The sequence below is a fragment of the Lissotriton vulgaris genome, chromosome 2_1 (assembly GCF_964263255.1).
Source record: "Lissotriton vulgaris chromosome 2_1, aLisVul1.2, whole genome shotgun sequence".
In the NCBI taxonomy this organism is placed as follows: Eukaryota; Metazoa; Chordata; class Amphibia; order Caudata; family Salamandridae; genus Lissotriton; species Lissotriton vulgaris.
The window spans coordinates 2,021,366,459-2,021,393,939 of NC_141687.1; the positions used below are offsets into that span (position 1 = coordinate 2,021,366,459).

The window sequence follows — 27,481 nt, forward strand, 5'->3', positions numbered from 1 at the left end:
ACATTTGCAATAAAGCTTGAAACATTGAGAGAAAATATTTGAACCAGTTGTTGTTGAATGGTTGCACTGATTGATGCTGTGGTGGCGCTTAGTGATGTGGTGGCGACGAGTGATGTTGTGGCGTTCAGTGATGCTGTGGTAGCGGAGAGTGATGTTGGGGTGCCCCTGAGTGATGCAGTGGTGGTGCTGAGTGATGCTGTGGTAGTGCGATAGATAGAGGGAAGGCGATAGATAGAGGGAGGGAGATAGACAGAGGGCGATAGATAGATAAAGGGCGATAGATAGATAGAGTCTTCAGCCAGGATAGCTTGACTCCAGTGGTGTGGAGAGCATGGGACTCACGTCTGAGCATACCCATCCCACTCGGGGTGACAAATGCAAAAATAACAGTTGATGGACAGAATGCAGAACAATGTCATACATTCACCCCAGTACAGAAATCTGGGCCTAAATCCATCGTTTTTTTGCATTCCACACCACCAGAGTTCAGACATGGCCATATGCAAATCAGCCTTGACCCTGTGCCTCATGGGAACAGTCCTGCCCGAACTGCCAAGCCATGTCTTTCCTGGACATGTTTTGATAAAGCCAAACCAAAGTTAGCATTAACAGCGAGGATTATAATGCACTTAAGAATATACGGTATGGCTATATCATAGAACAGCTATAAGGAGATGGTTCCGAAAGCTGCAGAGGGGCTCTGCTCATGCTAGGGCACCCTCTCACATAAAACCAAGCACTCTGCCTCCAGGATTGTTAAGGCCTGCCATAGGAGTGACTTCTAGGTTACTATGTGTCTATATACAAGGTAGATATAGATATACTATATCTAAGTAAGGGGTGACTACACCACATCACCCAAGGTGAGTGATCAGCCTGTGGTGTCAGTTTGGATGGCCAGCCAGGGGTGGCATAATACATGCTTGGATGCACCTATGCCCTGGGTACCTATTGTACACTATACAGGGGCTCACAAAGGTGACCCAATACCCAATCATGAATGTAACTAAAGTACATGGTATCAATTTAGAGAGAACAGCTGGGCTGTGGGTCTGATTAGCAGGCCCACAGCCACACTAAAGTCGGAGAACTACAGCAAAAAGTGGGGGTGACCATAAGAAGCAGACCCTACTCTCCTACACAACCCCCCCACCCCCAAACGTAGGGACATTAACCTTACCTTGACCAGTTGAGTCTTCATGTTCTAAGTGGAAATATCTGGGGAGTCCATCTGCATTGGCATGGTCAGTCCCAGGTCTATGTTCCACTGTAAAGTCCATCCCCTGTAGGGAAATGGACCCCCTAAGCAGTTTGGGATTTTCACCCCTTCATCTGATTTAGCCACAAAAGGGGCTTATGGTCTGTCTGAATCTTGAAGTGAGTACCAAACAAGTATGGCCTCAGCTTCTTCAGGGCCCAAACCACAGCAAAGGCCTCCCTCTCAATAGCTGACCAACGTTTCTCTAAGGGGTCAGCCTTCTGCTAATAAAAGCTATTGGCTGGTCTTGACCATCTTTATTCACTTGTGAAAGAACAGTACCCACACCCAATTCAGAAGCATCTGTTTGAACAATGAATTCCTTGGAGTAGTCTGGACTTTGCAGAATAGGTGCAGTGCACATGGCCTGCTTCAGGTCATCAAATGCCTTTTGACAGCTTACTGTCCACTGAACTTTCTTTGGCATTTTCTTTGAGGTTAAGTCATTAAGAGGAGTCACAATGGACCCATAGTTCTTAACAAACTTTCTGAGGTACCCAGACAGGCCCAAGAAAGTCCTTCATGGTCTGGATCTTGCTCTCCAATGGTTAAACCTGACCTCCACCTACAAGGTGGCCCAGGTACACAACCTTGCTCTGCCCTACATCTGGCACTTGGTAGCCTTGATAGTTAGGCCTGCCTTTTGCAGGGCCGCCTCCAAAACATTCTTCAGGTGGATCAGGTGATCTTCCCAAGTGGAGCTAAAGACAGCAATATCATCCAGATAAGCTGCACAGTAGTTATCGAGACCACCAACCTTTGGAATGTGGCAGGTGCATTCTTCAGACCAAAGGGCATTACTACAAATTAATAATGACCTCCTGTGGTTGAAAATGCTGTTTTAGCTTTTGCATCATCAGCTAGTCTGATCTGCCAGTAGCTGTCAAGTGAAATGTACTCAAAAACTTGGCAGAAGCCAATCTGTCAATGAACTCATCCGCTCTTAGTATTGGGTGGGCATCTGTCCTAGTTACAGCACTGAGACCTCTGTCGTCCACACAAAGCCTCATCTCTCTCTTACCATCTTGGGTGTGAGGTTTAGGCACTAGGACTACAGTACTGGCCCAAGGGCTCTCTGAGGGCTCAATGACTAAAAACTCCAACATCTTTTGGACCTCTGTCCTGATACAGTCCCTAACATGATCAGGTTGCCTGTAGATTTTACTCTTCACAGGCAGACTGTCACCAGTGTCCACCTCATGGGTGCACCAGCTAGTCTGACTTGGAGTCAGAGAAAACATAGGTCTGTAGGACTGTAGAACTTGTCTGCAGTCCATCTGCTGCTGCTCAGTGAGGCTGCCTGCCAAGGCTACATCATCAACTGAACCATCATCAGTGTTCTGAGAAAGCAGGTCTGGGAGAGGGTCACTCTCTTCCTCCTGTCCCTCATCTGTAGCCATGGACAAGCCCATGTCTGCCTTGTCAACATAGGGTTTCAATCTGTTGACATGAAGCACCCTGTGGGGGCTCCTGGGAGTTCCAAGGTCAACCAAATAGGCTACCTCTCCCTTCTGCTCAACAATAGTGTGGGGTCCAGACCATTTGTCTTGGGAGTGCTGCTGGGGCCACTGGCTCCAACACCCATACTTTCTGCCCTGGCTGGTAAACAGTCAGCACAGCCTTTTGGTCATGCCAGGTTTTCTTAAGTTCCTGGCTAGCCTGAAGGTTTTTGGATGCCTTTTTCATATACTCAGCCATTCTGGAGCGGAGATCAAGTACATAATCCACTATGTCTTGCTTTGGAGCTTTGAGAGGTAACTCCCATCCTTCCTTCACCAGACAAAGGGGTCCTCTTACAGGGTGCCCAAATAGAAGTTCAAAAGGGCTGTATCCAACCCCCTTCTGTGGGACCTCTCTGTAAGCAAACAAAAGGCAGGGCAGTAGGATGTTCCATCTTCGCCTAAGCTTTTGAGGTAAACCCTTATTCATGACCTTTAAGGTCTTGTTGAATCTTTCAACTAGACTATTGCACTGTGGATGGTAGGGTGTGGTAAACTTGTAGTTCACTCCACACTCTTTCCACATAGCAGTCAAATATCCAGACAGAAAGTTTGCAGCTCTGTCTGAGACAACCTCCTTCGGAAAACCCACTCTTGAGAAAACTCCCAGGAGGGCTCTTGCCACAATAGGTGCTGTTGTGGTCCTTGGGGGAATAGCTTCTGGGTATCTGGTGGCATGAACCACTACCACTAAAATAAACCTGTGCCCAGATGCGGTTTGGGGATCCATTGGTTCAACAATGTCTATCCCAACTCTCTCAAAGGGAACCCCCACCACAGGTAGTGGTATTGGGGTGGGGGGTGGGGGTGGGGGGCTTGATGTGCCACCTTATTTGCCACTGGCTTGGCAGGTGACACAGGAGCAACAAAACTCCTTGGTATCTTCTGACATGTGAGGCCAGTGAAAGTGAGGGACAAACCTGTCCCAAGTCTTGTTCTGGCCATGATGTCCTGCTAGGGGAATTTCATGCGCTAAGATGAGCCCCTGAATGCCAAAGGTATGACCAACCTCCTGGAAGCACCAGGCTTGGGGTCTCTAGCCTCTGAATACAGGAGCCCTTCATCCCAATACACTCTATGGGTACCTGTAGCATTCCCAGTAGCCTCAGCAGAAGCTTGCTGTCTGAGGGGTTCAAGAGAAGGGCAGTCCAACTGCGCCTGCCTCAGATCTGCCCTTGAAGGTCCCCCTGGCCCAAGAAACTCAACCTGATCAGGCTTCTGGGACAGTTCCTTCTTGGGTCTCACAATAAACTTCCTTTGAAGGCTGATCCTCATCCTGAGGCAAGGGGGAAGGCACTGCCATAACCCTACTGCTTCTCCTCCTGGTAGGTAACTTGTCCATATTTGCAGGATCCAGGGCCTGTTCAGTGTTGCACTTTTTGGCCTGTGACCTGGTCACAGCAGGGACATGTGCTGATATATCCAACATCTCTGCATGGGTTCTATACTCCACTTCAGACCAGACTGAAGATTCCAGATCATTGTCAAGCAAACATTCTACAGGGAGGTCTGAACTAACAACAACTCTTTTAAGGCCAGTTACCCCTCCCCAGGAGAAATTAACAATTGCCATACTATGGGTGGTAGTGACATTGCTTGCATTGGTCACTAGGTAATTGTCACCTAGTATTATCTGTCCAGGGTCCACAAAGTTGGGTGTCACCATTGTGACACTTGCACATGTGTCCCTGTAGGCCTGAGCCACTTTGTTATTAATAAAATGAGTCTGTCTGTACTTGCCCAAGTTACTGGGGCTTACAGTAGAGGACATAGCCATGTCCACATCACAGACAAGAACAGCTTGAGTTCGTATACTGACTAGGCCAGAATCCACCTCAGTTCCCAGGGTCAACCCTACTACACCCTTCTGTTGAGAACCACCACTATTAGCTTTACTAGGGGGAACAGTTGCCTTAGGGGCAATGGTGGCTGGAGTTGTCTCCTTCTTCGTGCATTCACTGGTCCAGTGAGTATGAACCTTACAAAAGGTGCACCATGGTTTCTTTGGACCTTCTTTCTTTTTAGACTTTTGGGGAGCCCCACCATTAGAAGCTTTTTTGGGACCTGGTGAAGACTTCTGGTCTTTTGCTTTCTCCCCACCCTTTTGGTCTTGCTTCTGATCACCACCTTGGTTCTGTACCTTCTGCTTCACCCTGGTTCTGACCCATTTGTCTGCCGTCTTTCCCAATTCTTGGGGAGAGGTCAGATCAGAGTCAATCGGGTGTTGATGCAATAACTGGTTCTGACAGTTGCTAAGTATTTGTTCTGATCAACAATGTAGGGTGCTGGACTGTTACTTAGAGAAAGGAGTGCGTGTATCTGGCGTAGCCGGAGGTGAAAATGTGACACCTTTGGGCATCCATTTTGTTGGATGTATTTGCCTCACACACCCATATGGGTGTCATGCTTCATCATTGGTGTTGCTCCTCGTCGGGGAGGCGGTGCAATCCCAGACGGGCTCACCTCTGGGAGGGGCTCTTTGGCGGATATCTTTTAATCCAACTGCCTTATGGTGAAGTGCGGGTGTGCGGGTGATGCAGTGTGTAGCCTGGGAAGTGATTTAAAATGTAGTAGAGGGTACCGGAAACTACTTTATTCTGGGGGTCCCCTACTGCAATTAAAAACGTGAATCTAACTCACTAGGTGCCAACAGGTTAGGTGTAGTGGCCCTAGATTAGATTAGGAAAGCTCGGCGGCGATGGGTAGGTGAAGCAGTGAGGACACGGGAAGTGAGAGCCACACCTTATGGTTCCATCCTGATGTACCAACCCGCCGAGCCTTGTTGTGGCATTTAATCCCTGACCAGTAGGCATAGGAAAAGCCACAGAGGTAACAAATATCCACACTTTTGGTATTAGACACATGGCACTAGCATGTTGTTGATTGTTTGTAGACCTTGTCTTTATCCATCATAGGTCCTGATGAATCGCGGGCAATTGCCCAGGCGAGAAACATGTGGACCAATTCCTTTCCTAATCTAATCTAGGGCCACTACGCCTAACCTGTTGGCACCTAGTGAGTTAGATGCACGTTTTTAATTGCAGTAGGGGACCCCCAGAATAAAGTAGTTTCCGGTACCCTCTACTACATTTTAAATCACTTCCCAGGCTACACACTGCATCACCCGCACACTCGCAATTCACCATAAGGCAGTTGGATTAAAAGATCTCCGCCAAAGAGCCCCTCCCAGAGGTGAGCCCGTCGGGGATTGCACCGCCTCCCCGACGAGGAGCAACGCCAATGATGAAGCATGACACCCATATGGGTGTGTGAGGCAAATACATCCAACAAAATGGATGCCCAAAGGTGTCACATTATCACCTCCGGCTACGCCAGATACACACACTCCTTTCTCTAAGGAACAGTCCAGCACCCTACATTGTTGATCTATACTTGTTGAGGGCACCAGCTGATACTGGACCTTCCACTTCCCTTAGTGGTAAACAGTGCCCCACTGATCAATTGATCACCCACCCTCCTTTTGATAACTACTAAGTATTTGTTCTCTCGTGATCAAATTATACAATCCTGTATAGTCCTTAACTTTACTGCCCAGTAACCAGCCTTCCAGAGCCTTAGTAGCACAATCTACAAAGTCAGTCCAGTCCGGAGTCTGTGTCTTCTAGGTGTCTCTGAACAGCAACCTATACTGCTCAGTGGTTAAGCCAAACCTATCTATCAGAGCACTCTTCAGGACAGTGTAGCTAGCATCCTTGATCACTAACTGTGAGGAGCTTGTCTCTCCCTTTATCTGAAAAGGAGAGCCATAAGATTGCTGCCCACTGACTCTGGGGTACCTGCTGTACTTTACAGGCCCTCTCCAAAGCAGTTATCCACTTGTGGATGTCATCCCAACTCTTGTAGGGAGGGACAATCTTATTTAGGTTTTTATGGTCATTTTTTTTTTAATTCGTTTTTTTTGCAGAATTAGAAACCATTGCATATAATAGATCAACCAGCACACTCATGGTGTCCCCACGCATGGATAAAATGAACAGTAAGTCGTACACAGCCATTTAGCCCGTATCCCGGAGGCCGGGCGGCGTAGTAATCCATACTTCCAGCAAGAACATCACAGTGAGCATCCCGTAGGGATGATTGGTCAAGAACAGCTTTACGTATCTGCGTTTTTGGATTTGGAAAGTTGTAGGTCATGACCCAGAAGTCTAACATTATCATTGGAGAGTTTATCTTTGAGAAAGCCGGCTTGGTTAGGGCAAATTAGTAGTGGGAGTATCCCTTCAATGCATTTAGCCAAGAATTTAGCATACATCTTACAGTCTAAATTGATGAGCTATAACGGTCTGCAGTTTTTTTGTGCGTTTGTGTGTGATCTTTTCCCTCCATAGGGGATTAGAGATATAGTGGCTTCCACGGTGGTACCTCAGACGTGAACCGTATCCGCGAATTCGTGGAAGAGGAGTAGCATTGGCTAGAGTGATTCTTCAGTAAAAGATTTAAACACCTGGGCAATGAGGCCGTCCGGGCTGCAGGCTTTCCCCAATTTGAGGGATTTAACTGCCGCTAATTCCGTGATGGGTTGGTATAGTATGGCACTGGTGAAGGTCACAGAGTCTGGGTATGTTCAGTTTACTGAGATAGGTCAGACTATCTGCCGGGTTTATGTTGATTTTTATAGTTCCCTATACAATTAAAATCCTAAAATCGTAGAAACTTGGTAGGGCTCTTTCTGTAGTTGTCCTTAATCGTCTTTGATCGGGGTTAGTTGGGAATTGTTGTGTTTACACTTTAGGTAGCGAGTTGGGAATGTGCTAGCCGAGTTGCCTTTGAATAACTATCGAATTGAAATTAGTCACCCATCCTTGTGCATAGATGTTTGTTGCATTCATTTTTTTTTCTGGTTTAGGGGGTCCAACAGGAGAGTGCCTTTTTCGGAATGGAGTCTGAACTTCACTTGTTTTATCTCTGTTTCGAACTTTTCTAATTGGGTGTTTGCAGATTTATTAATGTGGGTGCTGATCCCTATTATTACCCCTCGAATAGTGGCCTGGAAGACATCCCAGTGTGTCTAAGTTGGGCAATCATCAGGGGCATTTCAAGGAAAACGTTTTGAGATGGCTTCGTGAATCATTTTCAGGTGATTTCGACCTTGCAGGATATCTACATAAAGCCTCCATGATTTGGATACAGGAGAGGTTGTGCCCCAGTCCTAGGATGCCAACATGATCTGAGAGTAGTCTGGGTCTAATTGATGAGTCAGAGATTATTCTCTCCTAGTTATTGGACACTAATATGTGGTTGATTCTATACAAAGATTGATGTGGAAGGGAATAAAAAAAAGTAATCACCTGTATCCAGCTTTTGGATAGGGCATGTGTCTGCAAGAGAGAATTCAGAACCCATTTTATGTAATAGTTTGTGGGATGGTGATGGTCTAAATTTGGCTCTTGAGCTACAGTCAATCCTGGGGTCGACTGGCAGGTTAAAGTCACCTCTTGGGTCATTGAGAAGATTTGAAATCAATTCGATGTCTTACCAGAAGTCAATGTCACTAGAGTTTAGTGCACAGATGCTCAGTAAGTAAAATTATTTGCCAGATTTGCACAATTTAAGCATGCGCCTCCCATTCTGATCAGAGAGTTTGTCAAACACAGTAAATTTTGCTTATTTTGTGATAATGGTAAGAACTAATTTGCCTTTGTATAGGCGGTGAGCCAATAACATCTGAAAACCAAGATGCTTTGAAGGAGGGAATATCTAAGGAGGTTAGCTTGACTTCCTGCAAGAGTATTAAGTTGCATTTCAATTTGTATGTGTAATCAATTTTCCTCCTTTTATCAGGATGATTCAGCCCCTTTGTATTGAGGGGAAGAATGTGAAAGTTGTCATATTCTGCCATGGGGATGGGAAGAAGAGTCTGGTGATATGAATAAGTGATGTCAGTCCAATGTGTTTTAAGTTAGAGCCACTCCCTTCGAGAGGATCATGTGAGGAGATCGGTATGCTCATCATGCTTAACCTAATCTGTAACTAATGCAATCCAATGACGACCTGTGCGTGACCTAGAAGGTAGAATAATTACCACCAAATTAGGGATAGGAAAGAAGGAAGATAGAAGGAAGGAAAGAAAACAAAGAGACAATAATAACACAACTAATGAGAGCCCACCTACATTGAAAACCGACCCTATCCTCCCTCCTCCTAATCCCCCCACCTGTAACAGGAAGTGCATGGGACCTAAGAGAGGAGTCTATACATCTCTATTCGGCCACAATATGGGCTCAATAACCTGAGGATGGTAGACGCGTATCTTGATGCGTGTGAATAACCACGGCAAAAAGAGTGCGATAATCGACAGTGGAGGTAAGAGCAGATCCATCTTTAAAGAAAAAGGGAGCCAATTATTATTGGGTGTTATTTCTGATTTATAAATGTTCTGTTGTAAGCATGTCTTGCACTAATAGTAGGAGTATATATGTATGTTCTGGTTTCTAATCTTGCTTGGAAAATGTAAGAGCGATCAACTAGTAAAATGCGCTCTGCGTAATATGGCAAATTTGTTCTACCTTAAATTGGGAATACCATTGCCTGTAATTCCAGGAAGGAATTGGGAGGTTCATGAGTCAAATTGTATGAATTGTGGAGTTAACGAAAACTTTTAAGTTTCAGGGTTAGAAAGGGGTTTCAATAAATATTAAAGCTACAAGAACCCTGATTAAAATGTAACTGCATGGTGCCAAACAATCACAAATTAATTGTGCGAACAAACATGTTTTCTGAACCCAGTAAATTTCACCATTTTAAATGCCAATTTTATTAACTATGGTCATAAGAACAACAACGGTCCTTAAAAGAGAAAATATTACAATATTAGCCTTCTGTTCAATTTGTTTCACATGAAAATTAGCTTCTAATGAAACACTGTACCAATTTTTCCGTTGTTTTGCAAGATATATGAATTCTATGTTTTTTTCCCTCTGCATGTTTTTTAATTAAATATGCATCTTTTATGCTACATGGATGCCAAATAAAGTTACTGGGAGTTCTGATAAATACTGATTCTACTAGCTCATGACAGTCAAGACGATATTTGCAGATTGATAAATAACAAATTGACTGACCTGATGATTCAAATGGTGGCCTTCTCTGGGAGAGTGGACATTGTCCAGCCTGGGATCTGCTATGTAGAGGATGGACTGCATACCTGGATGAACTCTCTACAGAGAGGAGAAGTAAGACTAGACAGGAAGCACACCTAGAAGACCAGGAATAGATTAAAAGAACAAGTGAAATCAATGGCTTCAATTTAATGGAAAGCGTGGAAAATGTAGATGCAAAGCGACTTATGAACAGATGGTTAACATATTTAAAAATGCATAACTTTAATGCTCCAGAGTGTGAGATCCCACACGGGCTGCATTCCAATCTAAACAGACCAAACACTCAATCAACACTGTAAAGGAAATTGATGAAGCATATCAATTCACGCGAAAGTGGAACAAAACTGTACATATGCAATACTTCTGTTTAGTTATAAAAAGCCAAATGTTCATGAAATTATGTGCCAAGCACATAAATGAATAGTGTTACAGCTAACATGGACAATAGTACCTTAGGTACTTATTGTACACTAGTTTAATGTACGTTTTATACATTAACCGAGCTGACAGTATAGGTTGAGGCCTAACGTACTTCACTTGGAGCCTGGAGATTAATATTGCTTTTGAAAACATGTGGAGAGAAAAAATATAGAGAACGATTTTATATGTCAACCTTGTTTTTCAAGTGGTGTATATTTTAACAGCCAAGAACATTTATATAGTGCTTATAAGTGCAAACTTCTGGGTATAAATAGGTAGAGGCTATGTTTTTAAGCAGCATTGGAGGACCTGTATTTACAGAGCTGAATCAGAGACAGACTGTATTAACCAGCACATTTTCTAGCATACTGGCAGACAGTCTGCAGGACATGTGAAGCTTGGAGCTACTGATCTGACCCTAGAGTGAACCAGGCTTAAAGCTTGGTAATGCAGTCATCTGTATTGTAAGTCAAATGAAAATGTATTATTCACATGGTCGGTTCATAAGAACCAAGTTATTACCATATTTTCTAAACAAATGTTACACTGATGTGGTGCCACAGTGAAAAACGTGTAAAGAGGTTGGCGGGGTCTTACTCTGGGCTAGCAGTGAACAGAGATTGCTGATCCTCCCTGCACCTTTCAAGGGACAGGTAAGGATTAATGTATGTGAATAAAAGCAGGCACTATTTTCACAAACAAAAAATGCAGTAGTCTCCTTTATAAAATGCTAAGAGAGTGAGATTCTATTATCGAAAGATACTGGGTTCCGAACGGGGGTGGAGGGGATGTAGACAGCGGAAGCTATTTTGAAGCACCCTTATTTGCCCAACTCATTATTAGTTTCCTTGTCAGGGCTTCTCAAAAAGGATGCAATTGTCATTGGCAATAGAAATCTCATTATATCCTTATTGAGAGATCTTGTAGATTACAAATCATTTCACAAACAGGTCTCACACAAATAAGAAGGAATCTTGATGAGACAAACAATACAGCTCATTCTGTAGGTTTCAGTTGTAGAAGGACTGCAGTTTGGTACTCAAAGTCAAGAAACGATATGTTAACAAAAATAATAATAAATTATTTGCCCAAACCTATTTGTGTCCTGTAACAACAGGGTATAGAAGGGATGCAAAGAGCTCCTGTAAAATTAAATGATGATTTCAAAAGAACCGGCTTAATATGCGAGCAGGCTGTGAATGAAATAAACTTGGAAGTTTTGCCAGCCGTGCACAAAGGACTTTCCTCATACATGTACGTTATTTCAACAACAAATCAACAGCTCAGACTTTATCAAGTACGTTGATCAGCTCACACAGTTGAATATAGCTGCAATTAGGTCAGTGCAATTTGAGTCTTGGACTACATTACTGAAAACTATTTATAGGGAAAATGCTTACTAGATGATATCAGGAGGAAACAGGGGTAATGGCGGCTGAAGCGAGGTTTACCCTTAGGGACCAAAAAATGGAGCATCAGAATTATCAGAGTCTCAAGCAAGTTTGCAGTCAATGCAAAATAGATCTTTTTGCCTCCTTGCTGACCAGACAAGCAACCAGTTTTTAAGTTAATATATGGAAGCAGAAGTCACAGATGCTTTCTATCAAAATGAAATTTGGAATTAATTCAAGTGTGGTTTGAGCCAAGTCTCATGTTTGGGCCCGATAGGGGGCATATGGTTTTCCTGCAAACCCTTTAGTAATTGCCAGTTATAGTTCCTTGTTCTACCAATGGACAGCACTGATGTGTTAGTAACAGATTGGCTGAGTATTTGCAAGGGAATGGCCATTTGAAGAGAGCATGCGTAGGGTAGGTTTAGTCTGTCAGAGTGTTACGAGGAGCTACTGGGGGGGGGGGGGGGGGGGGGAGGGGGGGGGGGCCCAAACGCTGGACTTTTTTCCTGCAACACCAAGAGGGGCAACATGATGTGATATACCTCTGAGCTCACCCCATCAAGGACCTCTTCTAGGAGATTGGTCGGGAGCCTTTTGGCCCCAAGGGCTAGATGAGAGAGCACAAAACTAGCTCAAGCCAACGGCCAAGAGGTTGAGGTGTTACCCTGGCCCTATGCTATCTCTACAGTCAAGTGCATGGATGGGGAAGGAGGAAAATCAACCAAACCCAGATTCACTACACTGTGCGCAAGGCAGTAAATCTGTCATGCAGAAGGTCACCTCTATAAAACAGCTATCTCAAGCAGATGAAAATGAGCCACATCTTTTAAAGGGAACTGAGGCTTACCCAAATCTTGCTGGACCCCTTGACTGTCATATGATAAGTAGTCATTAAAGTGGATCACAAGACCCTGTCTGCATCTGACTTACTTTTATGCCTGCTCACTTAGGAAGATAAAAGAAAACTGCTGGTATGTTTAAGGGCGTAAGTGGTTCGCTGCCCTACTCTGTGGAACCTCCACGAGCACAAAGATGCGGGGCCCTAGGACTAGGTATGACAGAGAACTATTTTACTACATTATGAGCAGTATCCACTTCTATGACACAGCTATCAAACGGACAGGGTTATATCTAACTTTATTGATATCCACATAATCCAGGATGTTAGTCTCTACTGCCCTTCACCATCAGGGATATCATTTCTAATAAATATCTGAATCTGGCTGTAGAAGAGTAGGGTCTGCTTCCTATGGTCACCCCCACTTTTTGCTGTGATTCTCTGGTTTTTCGACTTTAGTGTGGCTGTGGGACTGCAGATCAGACCCACAGGCCAGCTGTTCTCTCTCTAAATTGATACCATGTACTTTAGGAACATACTAGATTGGTTACTGGGTCACCCTTGTGAGACCCTGTATAGTGTACCCTAGGTACCCAGGGCATAGGAGCACCCATAGGAGCACCCAAGGTCTACCAGGGGCTGCAGCATGTATTGTGCTACCCCTGGTTTGCCTTCCAAACGGACACCACAGGCCTGTTCATACAGTCTGGGTAAGGTGGTGTAATCACCCCTTACTTAGATATAGTATACCTATATTTACCTTTATATATAGACACATATACACCTATAAGCCACTCCTATGGTAGGCCTCGACAATCCTGGAGGCAGAGTGCTTGGTTTTATGTGAGAGGGTGCCCTAGCATGAGCCTAGCCCCTCTGCAGCTTTCGGAACCATCTCCTTATAGGTGTTCTATGATATAGCCATACCATATATTCTTAGGTGCATTATACTTTAGTTACATACATGATTGGGTATTGGGTCCCCTTTGTGAGCCCCTGTATAGTGTACAATAGGTACCCAGGGCATAGGTGCATCCAAGCATGTATTATGCCACCCCTGGCTGGCCATCCAAACTGACAACACAGGCTGATCACTCACCTTGGGTGAGGTGGTGTAGTCACCCCTTACTTAGATATAGTATATCTATATCTACCTTATATATAGACACATAGTAACCTATAAGTCAATCCTATGGCAGGCCTTAACAATCCTGGAGGCAGAGTGCTTGGTTTTATGTGAGAGGGTGCCCTAGCATGAGCCTAGCCCCTCTGCAGCTTTCGGAACCATCTCCTTATAGGTGTTCTATGATATAGCCATACCATATATTCTTAGGTGCATTATAGTCCTCGCGGTTAATGCTAACTTTGGTTTGGCTATATCAAAACATGTCGTGTAAGGTGTCAAACACTTTGGAATACTACCCCCCGCCAAGTCTGGCGGCGGGGGTAGCATTCCACCCTTCTAGGGGGAAAAGACACGTATGTTACTGCTTTACCCGGTTTAAGTTAAACAGAGCCTCCGCATCACAAAATGGATGCTGCTGCCACAGACACGAGTCAGACCTGCTGCTGCTGGACAAAACTCCGGCAGGGGAGGCCTGGACAATAGGTTTTCTGTCCAGGGAGATGCCAGGGTTTTGTGTATTGGGGCAGGGAGGGCTGCATGCAGTGAATGCGTCTAGACACTGCATGGGGCACACAAGGTGCTCCATGCATAGCCCGGTTCAAACCAGTTGCTGGGGCCCTTCAGCCCCAGCCCCAGCTCTGGCGTGACATTGGACAAAGGGAAAGGGGTGTAACCACTCCATTCTCAGGTCCACCCATAGGAGGGACCTAGTCAGGTAATCCAGCCCCCATCCTTCGTATAAGTATAGGAGCTGTGTCCCCAGAACTTCAGATTATCTTGGAACGAAACCTTGATACAGAACTCTTGGACCTTCGACATTCTATTCTGACTAGAAGACGGTGAAAGAAAGGTTGGGGAAGCAAGATGGCGGTCGCGTAGTGGTGGCCAAAAGCAGCGATGCAGTGAGGGCATGGTTTAAAGCCCTAAAAAAAAACATCGTCTATGTAGCCGTATTACATAAACGGTCAACGATTAGCTAAAAGCAAATAATCTAGATGCTTGTAGCCCTTACCTGCAGAGTGCTCTGGTGGGGTCCGGAGAGCCGATTCAAGCAAGCAGTAACGCTGGTCCGGGCTCTCCTCTCTCCCTGCCACTGGTTCTGCTCGAGTACTGGTGGGCGGAGCAGACGGAGTAGGCTGGGAGCGAGGCTCGGAGTGAGCAGCGGCAAGCGTAGTACACGGAGCCTGCTAAGAGAGAAGCAGCGAGGGGGGACTATGGCTCCAAAAAAGATTACCGGTACTAAGGCAGCTTCGTTGAAAAAGAAGGCTGGAAATGATCGGGTGGTATTAGAAGAAGAAGAAGGTGAAATATCTCGGAAAATGCAGACGCCCCCGGTGGAACCAGCTAAGAGAAGCAAACAGATATCGGTTAGAACTCGCCAGGCTACTGCTTCAATTGCAGAGATATTCATAAGAAGCGGTAAGGAGAAGGGCACCAAGTTAATGGAGGACTTAAAATGTGGGGGACGGTGTTGACGCTCAGGAGGCGGAAGATTCTAGTAAAGTTGGTACTAGTGGTATGCAAGACCCCCCCTCCGGTGGAAGTTGCTGGACTTAACTTAGTAATCTCCCCCGCAATGGCAACTACCTATATAACCCCTGGAGCGACAGATTATCCGATGGGGAGCCCAATGGGGCCGATCAGCGGAAGGTCTACTGCCAGTAGTAAGGTGGGAGTCGGCACCCAAGAGCAGAGTGATCCGGCTATGATAGCTACTATGGTTCAGGAGGCTCAGCACGCTCTTGGAGCATCTGCAGGAAATAATGGGGATATGACTGCAGGGGGGAAGACTGGAAACTCAGGCTCCGTGGAGGTAAAGTGCAGTAAGAGCACTTTGGTCCCAGAGCAGGATAAAGAGAAGGTCCCCTGTGAGTAATTCTACTCACTATCGGAGGGGGCAGAATGGTCAGAAGAGGAAGATGAAAGAAGCTCCTATATGGGAGACAGTAACTTGGAGCCTGAGAGTGACCCTGAGCATGAACTCCCGGTGACGGCAATAACATTTATTACCCACTAAAAGCACATGAACAGCCCCAACGAGATTTAAGATGGGATCATTCCTCCTCGATGCCGCTACAGGATAGCCCCAGTTTGGAAACAACCCAAATTTCACTACTGGAGGTGATTAATCAAGAAATCATAGCGCACAGGGAGGAAACAAGGCAGGATAGCCGTAAATCTCAAGCAGCGATGAGGAAGATTCAGGGTGTGGTCAGAAAATTGTCCAAAGCTTGTTTCAATGCGGGTGACAGAGTCTCGAATCTCGAGGAAAGGGTGGTTTCAATGGAAGCAGAGGTTGCCGTGGCCACCAGCAAGGTCGAGTCTCAGTACGCCCAAGTGACCGACATCCAATGGAAGCTAGAGGACATGGAGAACAGATTTAGGTGAAACAATCTCAGGGTCCTGGGAATACCCGGGGAGTAGAAGGGGCGGATGTTAGAGCCTATGTTATCAAGCTCTTCGAGTTGGCATTCCCGGAGCTATCTAGCTGGAATTGGTCTGGAGAAATCCAGAGGGCGCACCGAACTCCTTTCAAAATGCGCCGTAATGCGAGGGAAGGAGACAAACCAAGGGCGATCTTAATCTTCCTGGGCAACTTTGTTTTGAGGCAGGCCATCGCCGAAAAAGCAAGACCAGATGCAAAGAGGTCCAGTGAAGGAGTGTCATTCTTTGTCCGCCCGGACTTTTGTCACACGACTGTCGAGAGGCGCTGGAGGTTGAGACAAATGATCAAGCCCTTTCAGGAGAAAAAAAATGCAGGCTTACCTGATAAATCCAGCGTAACTGAAGATAATCAATGAAGGGCGGACGCAATATTTTGCATCAGAAGTAAAAGCGCAGGAATATCTGGACTCTCTAGGCAGCTAATGAATTATTTTGTCCACCCTATAGTACCTTATAGTATTGTAAGGTGGTAAAAGTATGGCTAGCTGATGGAAATTGAATGACTTAAGGGGTATAAAGTTCTTTGAAGTAATCTTTTAAGGTAGTCCTCGCTGTTTCACTGCAAACCATCACGTGCACCGACACTAGTCTGAGCGCTTCACGAGGGAGGGTGCAGGGTTCAGGGGGGCAGAGGGGGATGGGTGGCGTGAAGATGGGGGTTGGAGGGAGGGGCGGGGAGGGGAGGTGTTTTGGTGGAGGGGAATAAATGCAAAAAAGAGAATTTTTGACACAAATGTAAATTGAATCCGGCATATGGAGCGGGACCTATGTACTAAACATGTTCTCATTATTCAACTTGGGTGGGTTGAAAAGAAGGTAGAATGTAAACAGAAATATGTCCAAACTTAGGATTTGCTCTTTGAACATCGGGGGCCTAAATCATTGAAAAAAAAGGGGAAGACTTGCTGAATTTGTAAAATCGGAGCAGATGGACATCTTGCGTTTACAAGAAATGAATCTACCAGGGGGAAAAAACATTGGCTGAACTTAAGTGGATATGAGATCTTCACTTGCTCCTCTCAGAGCTCAACGGTAAGGGGGGTGGCTATCCTAGGAAAGGTTGGTCTAGGTGGGGCAAAACGCTGCAGGGCAGATCCTATGGGCAGATGGGCAGTGTGTGAGTTGAATATAGGCATCACCATCTACGGGATATATGGATCAAATCAGGATGACACTGAGGTTTTCGAATGTATGCAAGAGGAACTGACTGGGTGGCCTGTCCCTATTGTGGTCTGCGGGAATATGAATATTGCAGCAGATTGGGGGGGGACCCCATATGCTGGTCGCAAACCCAGGGTTTTCCGTGCGGTCTGCTCCATGATGCAATCGCATGGACTAAGTGATGTGTGGTGCAATAAGGAACAGGGAAACCCAGGGTTTACATACTTCTCATGTCCATTCCAGAAGCATACCAAATTGGATTACTTTATGGTCTCCATCACAGAACTTAGTAAGGTAAAGATTCGGAAATTACCAAAAATAATTTCAGATCATAACCCACTGATCCTAATTCTGGATTCCCCTAGGCCCGCCAAGAAGCATAGGCCCTGGACATTTGATCGAAAGCTAATAGCAGACAATGCCTATGTGGAGCATATTAAGACCTGGTCTCAGGGGTATTTTGACGCAAACGGGTTTAGTGCATCACGAAAATACTGTCTGGGATAGCTATAAAGCTGCACTAAGGGGTGAGACTATCAGCTATGCAGCTCCATTTTGGAAAAAGATCCGGTTAGAGAGGGAACAATTAGTGAATAAATTGATAGAAGCGGATGAACGACATGGGAAAGATATATCGCAGGGTAGAGAGGGGACAGAAAGTCAAGCAAGAGTTAGCTCTATCAAAGCGGTAATCCATAAACAAATGTCAAAAAAAGCAGCCTCCAAATATCAAGCACAGAGAGGTAGGCTTTACGAGACAGGTGAACAGGCGGGAAGGGCGCTTGCGCTTCGTATTAGACAGGCTGCCTCCAAAAATGATGTAGCCCGCATTGTAGAGCAGGGCCAGGACTATGAAGAGCCTCTGGAAATTCTGAATGTTTTTAAAAGGTACTATGTTTTTAAAAGGTACTATGTTTTTACAAGGTACTATCAAACATTATATCAGGAGGAATTAACCGCAGGGATACCAACAGGAGATGTTGGGGGAGTCAGGAATTAAACTGGTTCAGGGGGACAGGGAAATCTTGGATAAGGACATCACTCTGGATAAATTATTGGGAGCCATACAAGACTTCGCATTAGGTAAGGCGGCAGGCCCCGACGGAATACCCCTCGAGGTATATAAAAAGGTATTAGAGGAAACAACCCCATTGCTTCTTAATCTATTTAACGGGATCATAAACACGGGTAAAATACCTTATTCATTGAAAAATACGAATATAGGGGTGTTCCATAAGAAGGGGAAGCCAAATGAAAATCCGGGCTCCTATAGACCCATATCGCTTATAAACACGGACAATAAAATCTATGCAAAAATTCTCGCAATCCGATTGGGGAGGATCATTGGGAGTCTGGTCTCTCCCTGGCAGCATGGTTTCATTCCTGGCCGCGGTACCACGGATCACATAAGAAGAGCAATCACTTTGTTTAATATCCATGCTGCGGGGGAGGGGGATGGCAATGATCCTCCTCGACGCGGAGAAAGCATTTGACCGTGTTAGGTGGGATTATCTGTGGGGAGTGATGGAGAGTAGAGGGTCTGGACCAAGAATTCGGAAGGCTGTTCAAGCAATGTATTCAGATCCAGTTGCTAAGATCCAAATGATGAGTGAAAGTTCAGATAAGATCTATATAACAAGAGGGACATAGCAGGGGTGCCCCTGCTCACCCATTTTGTTTGCGCTCTATATAGATCCCTTGATACAGCGGATAATGGATAATTTAATAATAAAACCAGTAATCACAAAGGGCTTTGAAACTAAAATCTTGGCATATGCCGATGATCTGGCGGTTATATCTGTAGAACCGGATGCAGCTTTGCGGGCCTTGGTTGATATCACCAAGTCATTTGGGAGACATTCAGGATATCGTCTAAATGAAGAAAAGACCCAAGTACTGAGCTCCCAGAATATAGTTAAATCGGATCTGAAGTTCGTCGATTCGGCGGTATATTTAGGGGTAGCGATCAACCCTCTACCTGATCATATCATTAGAGACAACTTTACCCCAATATTGAAGTCGATGGAGATAGATTTGAAAAGAATGGACACACTACACTTGTCAATAGCAGGGCGCGCTAACGTCCTCAAAAATCTTATATATGTTTCGGGCTATTCCCTTACTAATAGATGAAAAACTTATTATATCAATAGAAGCTGTGTTTATGAATTTTCTATGGCAATACGGTAAGGTTAGGAGATCCTTAAAATTGATGTCATTGCCGCAGGAAAAAGAGGTTTGGGGATACCCAACATAAGTTATTATCACTGGTCCTGCTTATTAACTCAAATTGCAATTCTATTTGACCCTGCAGTGAATGAACCAAATACTTCTTATAAAAAGGATAACTCCCCTTCAATACATGAATTAATATTAGGTAGGGAGGCAATTGGGGTTTTACTGAGAAGGACAGAGCGACGTTATTATATGAAAATGAGATATAAGACAATAGAAAGTATCTGGAGGGTCTGGGTGGTAGTGCAGAAATGCTTTGGAATTCCTAGATATAACCACCATACTCCCCTGTGGAATTCGGGGTTGTTCCCTAATCTATGTAGCAACGGTATGTGGAAATACTGGGAACAACAGGGTATTTTGACAGTGGGGGATATTATGGTCAGGGAAGAGATTAGACCCTTAGAAGATCTTCAACAGAGATATCCCCTGCTTGGTAATCAGGACTTTAAGTATGCTCAAGTTACCCATACAATAAAATCTAAGAGGCCACGTATCAATCTAGGCAAAAGGTGTAGTATACTGGATTATCTGATGGGAGGAGGGCGCAGAGTTAAAGGCATATATAAAACATTAATGGAGGAAATTCAGGATGATATGGAAAAAACTGAGGCCTCATTGGCCACAAAACTGGAAGACCCCGATGTGGATCTGGATAGAGCACTACAGTTGGATAAAAGGTTTTTGCGCTCCTCTAACCTAAAAGCGCAACATTTTAAAACGCTTTTTAATCTATATTATACACCCTATAAGCTATTTGAATGGGGGAAGAGGGAGTATAACAGATGCCCCAGGTGCTCGGAGGGCCCAGCGGATCTTATACACATGTTCCATCAGTGTGAAAAACTTGGAATGATTAAAAAAGAGATCGAGGCATTCTGGGAGGGGCTGCTAGACATTAAGATAAGTCTATCCCCAACATTGATGATCTTAGGTTGCGAAAGCAAGCTGGCTTTAAAAGCTGAGATGGAGGCTCTGGTTTTTATCTCAGTAGCAGTATTTCGTATTCTCATCGCAGCCGCCTGGAAAGATACGGTGGCACCATCTTTCCAGATGTGGCTGACTAGACTCCTAAGCATACACAATATAGAGGCTGCCCTATACGAGCTTAAGGGCAGAAGAGCCCGGGAGATGGGTCTAAAGATCTGGGCGCCCGTGGATGCATGGAGGGCTACTAGGTTGCAGCAGTAATCCATATGGTACTGAACTACATAATGATGTATGTAACGGTCTTTTATAGGCATCTCTTGATCATTGTATAATCTCTATGTGTATTTGTATGATTGTGTATATACAATGTTTCTCTATTTTTAGGCTTCAATTGATTCCAAGGAACTTATTTTAATGTTGGATGATATTTATTTTAAGTTAATGTTTTTTATATTGTGTCAATCAATTCTCAATAAAAATAAAAAAAGAACCTTCTTGTGTAGCCATTATCAACTAAATACATCTCACTTTGAAAACTGATGTTGGCATTGCAGTATGTTAGTAAGTTTACGATGCAGATATAGCATTACAACATGGCATAACCAGTATAAATAAAATCATTATTCATTTAAAAAAAAAAAAAAAAATGAACTCTTGGACCTTCAACTTTCTATTCTGACTAGAAGAGGGAAGACATAACTCCCTTGTGGTCAAAGAGTGACCACCCTGTTCAAACAGGCACCAACAGCAACTTCGCCGGTCTGCAGTTTCAAGGCTCCCGTCGGAACCCGAAGACTCTGCGACTCAAGAACTGGACTTTCAGACTTCTCTGACCCCCGATCCACACCCACAGCAAAGCTTAGACCCATGGCGGACATGAGAGACGTGGGACCGGACATCTTGGACATCCTGCATTTTGCTACCTGCACTCCTTTCCTGAAGCCTCAGTAAGTAATGCATTGGGGTACGAGAAGCCCCAGCCCCGAGCATCAATTGAACCGAAGCGCAGGCCCCCACACTCCGCTAGTGTTTCGTGGGCACCGTCTTTACATTTGTGCTGGACGCGTCTTCCCGGTTCCTTGCCCGTTGTCTAGTGAGCCCTCTGAAGACTCCATCTTGAATCTAACTTGCGATCCTGGTTGCTCCAGCTTCCCTGAAAAGGAGAAGCGCCACAGACCTTGATGGTCTGCAACAGAGCCAATCTCGATATCCTGCATGGTTTGCAGTTGCCAAGGCTTGTTGGGTCCCATCCGGATAATGACGCTGCATTCATCTAGATCTATCGTGGGACAGCTTGAATCCAGCTCCTGGTCACCGTCGATGCCTCCTGGACCTCGTGGCTGAAGAGACAAACTCACCTTCTTCACCTTAAAGCACCCAACATCGCCTGGTTCCTTCCTGGTCACTGGCTAGTGACCCAGACTCTGTCCCCTATGCTTTCAGGTTCTTCACATCTCGGATCCACCCTTGGATCCACCCGGATACTTTCCTCTAGTCGCTTGCAGCACTTCTTTGCAGCTCTCCATAGAAAACAACGACGAAACCCGACATCAAAAGACACCTATGCACCCGGCTTTCGTGGCTGAAGTAAAACGAGTACTCTGGTAGTCTCGAGGGCATTGGCCCTCCTAGTGTCTAAGTCTAAAAGGGTTCCGTCCTAGTCCACCCGGAAGTGTCCTTAAACTGTAACTTTGTAACTTTTACGAACTCCATAGAAAGTCAAGGGCAACCCGCGCCTGTGTCACTGCGCGTGGCTCCCGTGGGTCTCCTACTTCCAAACCTTTGGTTGTTTAGTGTAGCCCAAGCGATTCTACAGGTCCTAGGCCGGTTTTCTAACTTTCACGTGGTACTTATACCACTTTCTTAGTATATAGTTATTGGGGCCCCTAGGGCATAACGTATACTGTGCAACTTATTGTGTATTAACTGTGTAACTTGTATTGTATTGTATTTTTACCTCTGACCTCAAAGAGTGCAGAGGGGTTGTGTTTAGAATAAATACATATATATTTGATATATACCTTGTGTGGTGTCCTTTCATTTGGTATTCAAGGGATTATATATGGTAAAACAACTTGCTTAACTCTCCTACTGAAGTCTTAGACTGAAGACTGCTGGTTCATGCTACCATTAGGATAGCTTTCTATAACGTTGACTTTACAACCACCATCAATAAGGGTCGATTAGACTGGTACAAGGTGCCCACTAGAACTAGTGGACATCATATGCCAGGCTAACTTCTCACACTGGCAAATAGCCAACTGTTAATCATAGGTTATTTTAGTTCTGTATTGTTATTGGACCGGGTCAAGATTTTGAGGATCCTGCCTTATAACCTTACTCCATCATAAAAAAATACATCAGAGTCCCTAGAATTTGATCTCTGTACTGCTATAGGATGTAGAGGCCCATGTTAATTATAAATAATACTATTAACGAGAAGCACCATAGAGAGATGGTTGTCCAGTGCAGGGAACAATGGGCTACATGAATAATGTGGATACTTGCATCAAGAAATGTTTACATGAATGTTCTGCAATATATCTGTTTTTGCATCCAGAGCTTTGGAAAATAAACAGTGGAAACAGAATATCACATTGTTGAATTTGATTTGCAGACTAAGTAAAAGTCTATTTTTATATTATCTCAAGCACTGACACAAATCTAGGATTGCCCCACATGCACTTACTAACTGTGCGCCAGATCTGGGTTTCGGAGTGGGGGTGCTAGCTACGTAGACTGACATTATAAAGGAGGGTAGTAAGCTGACGTTTGATTGGGACAGGCCTGAAGATGCTGAAGACTACCCAGGGCCTCCTTGTTAGTTCAGAAAGAGAAGTGGTAATATCTCCATTGACAATGGAGAAAGAAGCGCCAAAATCCGAGCGCTGACAGACAGAGAGAACTCCTGAGGCGGAAAGCCGGGAGCAACGAGCATCATCTTAAAATTGTATTTCTTGTGTGTTTTTTAACTTTACTCACCTGCCAACACCCTCGCTAGCACTCCCCCTGCACAGCCGATTTGAACGCTGTCGCGGGCCGCCATACTTTGTGACATCATTCTGGGGAAGCCTGGTCAGGCCACGCCCCCTCCACAACAGGCCACGCCCCTTCCTGTTTTTCTTCTATTTAAGCTATGTGCCTTCCACGTCCGCGCAGTGGACGCGCCAAAGGCGCGCCAAAGGCAAGCCCGTCTGAGCCCGTCCGCGCCAGGACGGGCCTGAGGGCATGCCACGCCGACCATCCCATCAGATACTCACCCCAAGCACTCAGAGATTTTCAGAACACTGCCATATTACCATCTCCTATGGCTTTGCAACACATTTCCTCTGCTGGTCTTACGCGCCCCGACCAATCCCTTGTCGACGGTCGCCTACTTCCAGCTACGTCGACTAGGAACTCCACATCCATCAGGGTATCATATTTGAATACTCGATCGCTAGTAAAACATTCTGAGGACATTTTCATCTTGCTTTCCAGTTCTAATCCTGATATACTTCTACTCACGGAGACGTGGCTTACTTCAAAATCTCTGCCAGAGATCCTGGCGGCCCTCCCCCGCGATTATTACATTCTCCACGCCGACCGTCCTGGCGACCGGCCCGGGGGTGGGGTAGCAGCCATCATATCTAAACACCTGAATTCCATTTCCTCCTACTCTCTTCCCCTCCCTGAGGTGGAGAACCTACTCATTAACGTGCAAACGGATACCGGCCCTCTTACTTTCCTCCTTTTATATCGGCCTCCACACTCTATGCCATCTTTCTCCACCATTATGAGTGAACAACTGTCCTCCCTTCTTACACTGCACTCCCGCTTTGCTATCTTTGGCGACCTAAACAACTGGTTTGGCGACACTAATGCCGGCCCTCATGCCACCGAGCTCTTTGAGACCCTTAAAAATCTGAATCTCGCCCAACATGTCTCTTAACCTACCCATATTAAGGGACACATATTGGACCAGATTTGGACCTGTAACCTGGCGCTGTCCCCACCAGACATACTTCCGTGTGCCTGGTCTGATCACCACTTGGTGGACACCACCATCACAGTTGCCGGTCAGACTCCCGCCCCCCTGATGGCTGGTGGCCTCTCCCGTAAATGGAGTTAATACGACTCCCAGGGCTTTCTCATCACCCTGGCCGACTCTTGCCCAGTCATTCTTGACCCCAACGACATCGACGGATTAGAACAAGACATCGCCTCCTGGCTAGAGTCGGCTAGCGACCTGTTTGCCCCCTTTGTCAAATTCCCCAGTACCAGACACCAGAATTCTCATAGGTGGTTCTCCGACGACCTAAAAGCCCGGAAATTAAAAACACGCCAGTTAGAACGCATCTGGAGACGTGACTACTCTGACTTAGCCAAGCAATCCTATCTGGCCGCACGCAAAGACTTTAAAACAGCTATCCGCTCAGCCAAAATGGAACACTTTTCCAACAGGATCTCCCTGGCATTCGACAAATCTAAGGAGGTGTTCAGAGTCTTAAATGAGCTAACCACAGACGATAGAACCCTCCCAGACCCCCACCCAGGAGGCCTGTGACACCCTGAACTCCTTCTTCCTAGAAAAAAAAAATCGCAATAATTAAAAAATCCATCCCTCCACTTCCCCAATCGCCACTACCGGACAATTCCTTTAACAATCCCTCGACCCTCACTTCCTTTCCTGCTCTAGATTCCACCTCCTTGGCGGAACTAGCCACTCGCGTGAAATCTGGCTCTCCGAACGACTGCTGTCCACCTCTGTCCTGCGGAGCATCTGCCTTAACTTACCAGATAGTGTCTTACACCTACTTAACAGATCTCTCAGCAGTGGCATCTGTCCTATCTCCTTTAAGGAGGCCATCCTGGTACCCCTTCTAAAAAAAACGGGTGCTGACATGTCGGAGCCGTCGAACTACCGCCCTATTTCCCTCCTCCCTTACTTTTCCAAACTTATGGAGGCCCATGTCACCCGCTGCCTGTCAAGCTTCATAGAATCCTCCTGCTATCTCGAGCCAACTCAGGCCGGCTTCAGACCTGCCCACTCCACAGAAGCCGTTATCTTGGCAGTTCTCGACACACTCAGGAGTAACGCGGACGCGGGAACCCCCCCAAGCCCTCGTCCTACTGGATTTGTCTGCCGCGTGCGACACGGTGGATCATAACATCCTTCTCCACCGTGTCGAGCAGGCGGGCACCAGGGCGTTGCTCTTGAGTGGGTCAAATCCTTCCTTACAGGAAGAACACAAGCGGCCCGCCTAGGTCCCTACACCGCCAAACAAACCCCCACGTCCTGTGGTGTCCCCCAGGGCTCTTCCCTTTCCCCGCTCCTTTTTAATCTTTATCTTCGGCCACTTATTCAGGCACTTTCGAAATGGGATATCGTCACTTACAATTATGCTGACGACCTACAAATCAATTTTTCTCTCAATTCACCACATGCCATCAAAACCTTCCACGGAGCCATGATTCATATCCAACTCTGGATGAACCAGAACTAATTGAAGTTGAACCCCGGTAAAACCGAGCTCCTCCTCCCTGGGCTCAGTCACGTTTACTGGGGTCCACAGTTCTGGCCTCCAGAGTTTGGCTCCCCCCCTACCCCAGTAAAAACAGTAAAGAGTCTGGGTGTCATTATCGACACCGAGCTCTCCCTCAGGGCTCAAGTTGGAGCGGTGGTCTCCTCCTGTATGTATCAACTTCGGAGGATCCGCAAAGTTCGCTACCTTCTTCCCCCGGCGGCACTTACCCAAACCGTTATTTCGCTGGTACTTTCCAGTTTGGATTTTTCTAATGCCATCTATCACGGTCTGCCGCAATTTCTGATACAACGTCTCCAAGTTGTCCAGAACCAAGCAGCCCGCTTGATTCATGGAACCCCCAGATGGCAATCAGCCAAGCCTCTGCTCACGAGCCTCCACTGGCTCCCAGTCGATCGAAGGGTCGCCTTCAAGGTGGCATGCCTCACTTTCAAAGCACTTCCCTGCCCTGGTCCCGCCTTCCTAAAATCCCTCATTCACCCTCACTGTCCCACACGCAATCTGCGATCAGCTCACCGCGATCTGCTGATCCCCCCAAGAGTAAAACTAAGAGATTCAGCGGCCGCCGTTTCTCCTACCTAGCCCCTGTGCTTTGGAATCTCCTCCCTCTCCCAATCAAATCCTCCCCTTCCCTCTCGAACTTCAGAAAAATGTTAAAAACCCATCTCTTCCCCATCTCTGGCTAGATCTTGTCATCTATGCTCCCCCCTCATCTGTTCCGTCTATCAGCGCCAGGAAGCTTCGGTGTCAGTGCGCTTTATAAATTGCATTTAACATAACATAACAAGGGACACTTTGTTGTGAGAGTGTATACTGTCATGGAAAGTTAAAACATCTTCTGACAATTGTCCAGTTGTGAAATTAAAATGAGATTTGGGGCCTGATTACGATGCCAGTCAAACTCTCGTCCGACCAGCATCGTGGTGGAAGCAGGACCGCCCGAATAGACGTTGGCGGTTCCCCTGCCCGCATTACGATGAGACTGCCTTCACGGCAGTCACAGTGTATATTTTGCATTGCTGCATGTGCTGCAGCACACGCCGCAGTACAAAATATACACATTTAAAACATGCGACAGGCACCATAGCGGAGGGCCAGGGGAAAGAGGGCTAGGGCCCACAAATTCATTTTCCGCCTGCCTTTTCATGGCGGGTGAACCGCAATGAAAGGGCAGGTGAAAAGGGACATCATAATCCCTACGGCGGTGCTCGAGCAGGCACCGCCCTCTTTGCAGGGAATAGGTGTCCTTACGGGATCCTTGATCCTGTTAGACGTGGCAGTCTCCCTCCCTCCCTCCCTCCCTCTCTCCCTCCCTCCCAGACCGCTTGACAGCCGAGCTCCAACCGCCTGCATCCTAATGCAGAAGTCGGAACAATGGGCTAGATAGCGGTGGGACCATCACCGACGGCCTGACAGTGGCGGTCCCACCACCATCATAATCAGGCCCCAAGTTAATTCAATGGCAGGCTTATTTGGCCCTCATGGAGGTACATATTTTACATACTTCTGTAAAGAAATGTGCCTTGTTC

At 45.9% G+C, this 27,481-nt stretch overlaps 1 protein-coding gene across 2 annotated transcripts in view; it reads right to left on the reverse strand.

Moving 5' to 3' along the window:
- GABPB1 (GA binding protein transcription factor subunit beta 1) overlaps positions 1-27,481 on the reverse strand; it is a 486,223-nt gene that overhangs the window by 422,559 nt on the left and 36,183 nt on the right. For both annotated transcript variants that reach the window (XM_086958248.1, XM_086958247.1), the window contains exon 2: positions 9,840-9,973. In XM_086958248.1, the coding sequence (XP_086814374.1) occupies positions 9,840-9,920 (81 nt within the window). In that variant the 5' untranslated portion in view covers positions 9,921-9,973. The remainder of the gene's footprint in view (positions 1-9,839; positions 9,974-27,481) is intronic.